Source organism: Nansenia antarctica, assembly GCF_963989245.1.
Source record: "Nansenia antarctica genome assembly, contig: SCAFFOLD_260, whole genome shotgun sequence".
NCBI lineage: Eukaryota > Metazoa > Chordata > Actinopteri > Argentiniformes > Microstomatidae > Nansenia > Nansenia antarctica.
The window spans coordinates 1-7,500 of NW_027663240.1; the positions used below are offsets into that span (position 1 = coordinate 1).

At 52.2% G+C, this 7,500-nt stretch overlaps 1 protein-coding gene across 1 annotated transcript in view; it reads right to left on the reverse strand.

Annotated features, from left to right (window-relative positions):
- Positions 1-13: 13 nt before the first annotated feature.
- col4a1 (collagen, type IV, alpha 1) overlaps positions 14-7,500 on the reverse strand; it is a gene marked incomplete at its 3' end in the record, with an annotated part of 55,418 nt that continues 47,931 nt past the window's right edge. Inside the window, exons 35-45 of the mRNA XM_080550905.1 lie at positions 6,236-6,334; positions 5,982-6,071; positions 4,327-4,466; positions 3,681-3,807; positions 3,227-3,307; positions 2,543-2,641; positions 1,972-2,022; positions 1,590-1,769; positions 702-835; positions 189-261; positions 14-85 (exon numbers count right to left, since the gene is read on the reverse strand). Coding sequence (XP_080407031.1) covers positions 14-85; positions 189-261; positions 702-835; positions 1,590-1,769; positions 1,972-2,022; positions 2,543-2,641; positions 3,227-3,307; positions 3,681-3,807; positions 4,327-4,466; positions 5,982-6,071; positions 6,236-6,334 — 1,146 coding nt within the window. The remainder of the gene's footprint in view (positions 86-188; positions 262-701; positions 836-1,589; positions 1,770-1,971; positions 2,023-2,542; positions 2,642-3,226; positions 3,308-3,680; positions 3,808-4,326; positions 4,467-5,981; positions 6,072-6,235; positions 6,335-7,500) is intronic.

Genomic DNA, 7,500 nt, shown 5'->3' on the forward strand with positions numbered 1-7,500 from the left:
TTCCAACGTTTACCTCTGGTTCCAGGGAACCCTCTGTCTCCCAGCTCTCCTTTGAATCCAAGCACTCCGAGTTCCCCCTTCATCCCTGTAGGAGAGTGGAGATAGAGGAGATAGAGGATTCAGTATTCCAGGTGGAGGTCAGCAGGTGTACTGAACCATTGGAGTGGCGCACCAGTAGGGTCACTCACCTGGAAACCCTGGGACACCCTGCTGCCCCATCTCTCCCTTCAGGCCGTCAACACCTGGCAGGCCAGATTGCCCCTATAACACACACACACAAACACACGCATACAAACACACACACACACACACACACACACGCATGCAAGCATACAAACACACACACACACACACACACATACACACACAAACACACACACACACACATACACACACACACACACACACACATGCAAGCATACAAACACACACACACATACACACACACACACACACACATTAGCATTTCTGTCTACTGTAACATAAACCATAAGACATGACGTTGAATAGTGGTTCTTTATCTTGACGGCTACATTCTGTGTATCTGTACATCCATGTTTCAGACATTACACGACGTTACACAAGGGTCACATGATGTCTAGATCATGTGGTCTCAACACGGTCAAGGGAGATTGAACACAGTCCTGATTAACGGACACCAGACAGGAAGTGACACGTGTCTGTGACAGGAAGTGACTTACAGAAGCTCCAGGGAATCCTCTCTCGCCCTTGAATCCAGACTCCCCCTGGCGTCCGGCGAAGCCCTGGTCTCCCTTGTCTCCCTGGCCTCCTGGGTTGCCTGGGACACCGGCGGGGCCTGGAGCCCCCGTGGATCCTGAGGAGAGAGGAGGAGGAGGAGGAGTAGGAGGAGAGGAGGAGGAGGAGGAGAGGAGGAGAGGAGGAGGAGGAGGAGAGGAGGAGGAGGAGGAGGAGGAGGAGGAGAGGAGGAGGAGGAGAGGAGGAGGAGGAGGAGGAGGAGGAGAGGAGGAGGAGAGGAGGAGGAGGAGAGGAGGAGGAGGAGGAGGAGAGGAGGAGAGAAGGAGTAGGAGGAGGAGAGGAGGAGAGGAGGAGGAGGAGGAGGAGGAGGAGAGGAGGAGGAGAGGAGGAGGAGGAGGAGAGGAGGAGGAGGAGGAGAGGAGGAGGAGAGGAGGAGGAGAGGAGGAGGAGGAGAGGAGGAGGAGAGGAGAGGAGGAGAATGGAGGGATGAGAGCAGGAACAGAGGGACGTATCATCCTGACTAATGGACTGCACTTATATAGCTATGCCTTATTCCAAAGCGCTTTACAATGGCTTCTCATTCACCCATTCACACACACATTCACACACACATTCACACGACAAGCTACCATGCAAGGTGCCGGTCCGCTCATTGGGAGCAATTTGGGGTTGGGGTTCAGTGACTTGCCCAAGGACACCTCGACACGTGGTCTATGTGTGTGTGAGTGTGTCTATGTGTGTATGTATGTGTATGTGTGTGTGTGTGCGTGTGTGTGTGTGTCTGCGTGTGTGTGCGTGTGCAGGTGTGTGTGTGTGTGCGTGTGTGTGCGTGTGCAGGTGTGTGTGTGTGTGTGTGTGTGGCCCACCTGTCTCTCCAGTCTCTCCCTGCCCTCCTGTGTCTCCTTTGGGTCCGTCCATGGAGGGTCCGGGGAGGCCTCTCTCCCCCTGGTGGCCCTGGCCGCCCTGGTGACCTGTGAGACCCTTGTCACCCTTGACCCCTGGGATACCTGACATACCGGGAGTACCAGGGAAACCAGGACTGCCCTTATCACCTGGGGGGAGAGGGGGAGAGGGGGAGGGGGGAGGGGGAAGGAGAGAGAGAGAGAGAGGGGGAGAGATGGGGGGAGATAGGGGGAGAGATGGGGGAGAGAGGGGGAGAGATGGGGGAGAGAGGGGGGAGAGAGAGTGTATGAGACACAATGTTCCACTGATCTTGACTGAGACTGACCAACTCAGACGGAGGTTTTCTCTCACCTTTACCGCCAAACGTCCCTGGAGTTCCTGGCACGCCCCTGCCGGGTAACCCTGTAGGTAGAGGAGACAGGGAGACATTTACATTACATTTTTGGCATTTAGCAGACGCCTTATTCCAAAGCGACTTACAATAAATACATTTGACTAAGCAAGTGAATCATCAGTCTGCCAGTCGTGGGGAGAGGGACAGAGAGAGGGACAGGGGGAGAGACAGGGGGAGGGACAGAGAGAGGGACAGGGGGAGAGACAGGGGGAGGGACAGAGAGAGCGACAGGGGTAGAGACAGGGGGAGGGACAGGGGAGTAACAGAGGGGAGGACAGGGAGAGGGACAGACTGGTCTCTATGACTCAAGACGCTTCACCTGTTAATCCCCCGGGATCTAACTGTTACTTGGCTGTCGGTGTTTGATTGTGTTCTCCTATCTAAACATCTTGACTGATTAATGGATTGACTGATGGATTCATCAATATGTTAATATCAGCCATTGCACCCCCCCCCCCCCCCCCCCCCCCCCCCCCCCCCCCCCCCCCCCCCCCCGCACTCATGGCTAAGGCATCCACCACCACTGACCGGGGCCTCCTCTCTCTCCTGACGACCCAGGGATGCCGTCCACTCCAGCCTCTCCTTTCTCTCCGGTCTCACCTGGGGGTCCCTGCAGACCGGGCTCGCCTGGGGACAACAGGTAGGTGTGTTACAACAGGTAGGTGTGTTACAACAGGTAGGTGTGTTACACAACATGACCACAGGGGGCGCCTGACTGTCTCTCGCCAGCATATCTCTCATATCTTTGCCGGCTTCCGCTGCACAAAAACTTTTAAATTAAACTGGTTGTAACGTTATCATGTTATCCATGGTTACTTCCGTAAACAGTGCGCTCCGCATGACATCCTGACGTCATTGTTATTGTCCTTCTGCACATGCGGGTCTGTTCAGGGCCGTGGAATGTTCACACGGGAGTCAATGTAGGTCACATTTTTAAAAGTCATGTGTAAACTGAAAAGTAAACTGCCAAACAAAGAAATCGGATCTGTGTAAAAAATTCGGAATTGAGCATCGAGACCTGCCGTGTGAACGTGTCGTCTTGATTGTGCATCAGTGGAGGCTAGTGGAGGTAGAAATCACTGCACTGTTAACGCACAGAATGGATTGCGATTTTTCTACCTCCACCAGCCTCTACTGTTCATCTGGGGCGTCTATGAGTATTGTGAGTGGACCGGTACTGAGTACTGGTACCACGCTCGGACAGGTACTTACCGGACCGACCCTGGTGCCCTATTTCTCCTGACGAGCCGGGAATCCCAGAGACACCCTTCTCACCTGGCCGACCCGGCTGGCCTGTTCAACACACAACACACAACACACAACACACAACACAACACACAACACACAACACACAACACACAACACAACACACAACACACAACACACCTGAGTTAGAGGGAGCCAAGCAACACTCTAATTAACAATGTTTGTCTCATTTGAATATGACAGGCCAAAGTTTTCTTCTAGTTTTGATGAACAGTTAAGGGTAAGAATAAGTTATGACATTGCTATAACAGAGCTATTAGAGTTATCATGAAACGGATATATGCCATTTAGAGCAATGAAATATGGATTTTTTGTTTCTGAGTTTGAGTGACACTGAAGGACATTTCGATTCCAATGCTTGACCGGTCAAAGAGGTCATCGTCATGGAGACCGGACTCACCTTGATAGCCGATGGTTCCGCCGTCTCCCTTCACTCCTTCCGATCCTGGCATGCCGGGCATCCCCATGCCTCCCTTCGCACCCTTGTCTCCATGGTTACCAGGGAAACCAGGCAGGCCTGGCTGACCCTGAGGGGGAGGAGGGGAGAGAGAGAGAGAGAGAGTGAGTGAGTGAGAGTAGGAGAGGGAGGGATGGATGGAGAGAGTGGAAGGAGGGAGGGAGAGAGAGAGTAGGAGAGAGAGATTAGGAGAGGGAGGGAGGGAGGGACAGGGTTGGAGGGAGAGAGAGAGAGAGAGAGAGAGTAGGAGAGGGAGGGAGAGAGAGAGTAGGAGAGAGAGATTAGGAGAGGGAGGGACAGGTTTGGAGGGGGAGAGAGAGAAAGTAGGGGAGAGAGTAGAAGGGAGGGAGGGAGAGAGGGAGGGAGGGAGGGACAGGGTTTGGAGGGAGAGAGAGAGAGGGAGAGAGAGAGAGTAGAAGGGAGGGAGGGAGGGAGGGAGAGAGAGAGAGATAGAATAAAACATGAATAGGCTCCCTCTAATTAAAAAGACAGATATTCAGTTTGATTCAACACAGTGTGATACTGTAATAGTGAATCTCTCTCTGCAGCATCTCCGTCACCACGCGGCCTACGACACTACGACACCTACCTTCTCTCCGGTGGCTCCTGGGACCCCCACACCTGCCTCTCCGGGCAGTCCCTCGTCTCCCTTCAGCCCGTCCGTACCCCTGAACCCTGGGTGTCCCGGCGTGCCGCTGAGACCTTTAGTCCCCTTCGGACCCGACGACCCTGCAGGACCACACACACACAGAGAGCAAAGACCCGGGCCAAGTTAACCACGGTCCAACCAGAACCAAAAGTCTCACCCCCCCCTCCGCCCCCCCACGCCCAATCAAGACTTATCAAGACATACAGTGAGCGGACTGACACACACACACACACACACACACACACACACACACACTCACACAAAAAAACACGCGGACACACACACACACACACAAACACACAAAAACACACACACACACACACACAAACACTGTACTGTAGGTGTGTAGGTGTGTAGGTGTGTAGGTGTGTAGGTGTGTAGGCGTGTAGGCGTGTAGGTGTGTAGGTGTGTAGGTGTGTAGGTGTGTAGGCGTGTAGGCGTGTAGGCGTGTAGGCGTGTAGGCGTGTAGGCGTGTAGGCGTGGAGGTGTGTAGGTGTGTAGGTGTTGTAGGTGTGGAGGTGTTGTAGGTGTGTAGGTGTGTAGGCGTGTAGGCGTGTAGGCGTGTAGGCGTGTAGGCGTGTAGGCGTGTAGGCGTGTAGGCGTGTAGGCGTGTAGGCGTGTAGATGTATAGGTGTGTAGGTGTGTAGGTGTGTAGGTGTGTAGGTGTGTAGGTGTGTAGGTGTGTAGGTGTGTAGGCGTGTAGGCGTGTAGGCGTGTAGGTGTGTAGGTGTGTAGGCGTATAGGCGTGTAGGCGTGTAGGTGTGTAGGCGTGTAGGCGTGTAGGTGTGTAGGTGTGTAGGTGTGGAGGTGTGTAGGTGTGTGGGTGTGTGGGTGTGTAGGTGTGTAGGTGTGTAGGTGTGTAGGTGTGTAGGTGTGTAGGCGTGTAGGCGTGTAGGCGTGTAGGCGTGTAGGCGTGTAGGCGTGGAGGCGTGTAGGTGTGTAGGTGTGTAGATGTATATGTGTGTAGGCGTGTAGGCGTGTAGGTGTGGAGGTGTGGAGGTGTGTAGGCGTGTAGGCGTGTAGGCGTGTAGGTGTGTAGGCGTGTAGGCGTGTAGGCGTGTAGGCGTGTAGGCGTGTAGGCGTGTAGGCGTGTAGGCGTGTAGGTGTGTAGGTGTGTAGGCGTATAGGTGTGTAGGTATGTAGGTGTGTAGGTGTGTAGGTGTGTAGGTGTGTAGGCGTGTAGGCGTGTAGGCGTATAGGCGTGTAGGCGTGTAGGCGTGTAGGCGTGTAGGTGTGTAGGTGTGTAGGTGTGTAGGTGTGTAGGTGTGTAGGTGTGGAGGTGTGTAGGTGTGTAGGTGTGTAGGCGTGTAGGCGTGTAGGCGTGTAGGCGTGTAGGCGTGTAGGCGTGTAGGCGTGTAGGCGTGTAGGCGTGTAGGTGTGTAGGCGTGTAGGCGTGTAGGCGTGTAGGCGTGTAGGCGTGTAGGCGTGTAGGTGTGTAGGTGTGTAGGCGTGTAGGCGTGTAGGTGTGTAGGTGTGTAGGTGTGTAGGCGTGTAGGTGTGTAGGTGTGTAGGTGTGTAGGTGTGTAGGTGTGTAGGTGTGTAGGTGTGTAGGCGTGTAGGTGTGTAGGTGTGTAGGTGTGTGTCCCCCTCCCTACCTGGGTATCCCATCTCTCCTATGCTTCCCTTCACTCCAGGTTGTCCGAGGGTGCCTGGTTCTCCAGGAACACCAGAGTCTCCTTTAGAACCTGGAATCACGTGAGATGTGGTCAGAACGGTCAGAGAGGACATCATCCCATCAACACCTCCCTCCATAGACATCATCGCATCAACCCCTCCCTCCATAGACAGCATTTTTTGGGTTTCCTCCTCCCTTTTTGGGGCGTGGTAGAGCGCCACCCAGGTGACTCACCTTGTTGACCAGCAGTACCCCGCTCTCCGTTCTTCCCTGGCATCCCAGGAGTACCTGACTGTCCGGGGAACCCCTTCTCTCCTGACAGACCAGGGTCACCTGAGGGGAGGAGCCAGAGATTTAGAACAACCGCCGCTGAATACACTCCATCCTGAATACACTCCATCCTGAATACACTCCATCCTTCCTGTCAGTTTCTATCTTTTTCTACAGGGTATATACAGGAATCTTGAGGTTAGTTTGAAAGTGACAGTTGGATCTAAGTGACAGTTGACACTAGAACAGCCGTGTCTATGTTACCTACTCAGGGTATATACAGGAATCTTGAGGTTCATTTCAATACCTTTCTAAGACTTTTTAAAGAGGTCTGGAAAATATTTTTCCAGACCTCACCGCCACTTCGAGCTGTAACCGTTTACATCAGTGACACCTTTAACTTAACAGCTTTAGTTTGCAATACTAGACCACTATCATACAACACAATTTCCGGTTCATCTTAGTTTTTTTATAAAACTAATACATTCACAAACTTTTACTAAAAGTGTTTAGGACTCAAACTCTTTGGACAGAGTCTAATTCAGAAAAATACCTACAAATTTCAAGACCTCATAAAATCGTGAAAATACTTTTTAATACTTATTAAGGATCTTGATTTTTCAACTTTTAATACTTTTCAAGACACCGCGGATACCCTGGTCCAGTAAACAGACGTTTGCACAGGTTTAGGGGGTCCCTCTTGCAAGCTCCATTTGCATTTACATTTACATTTCTACCGTCTAGCACAGCGATTCCCAACCTATGGGCCGCGGCCCTCTGGTGGTCCGCGAGGGTACTGCAAGTGGGCCGCCAAATCATGGGCCAAAAATTCTTTTTTTTTCATTTCAAAAATCATGGTAGCCTACTGTATTTTTTTCTTTAAAAACCTTAAAGAAATGCATCATCAGTGTGCTACTACTAGGCCTACTGCACTGTATGTATGATGATGCATATGAAATATCCAATAAGAATGAGAGAATAATGATGAGACACCCCAAAAAATGTACATGCGTAAAATGCCTGTGTGTGTGGGCCGCGAATACTTAAGAAATGTTTAAGTGGGCCTTGAGTCCAAAAAGGTTGGGAACCGCTGGTCTAGCAGATGTGTCCAAAAAGGTTGGGAACCGCTGGTCTAGCAGACCCTTTTCTCCAAAGCGATTTACAAATAGAGATTACAAGGACAGTCTCCCTGGAGTAACTTAGGGCTTAAGTGCCTCACTCAAGCCCCC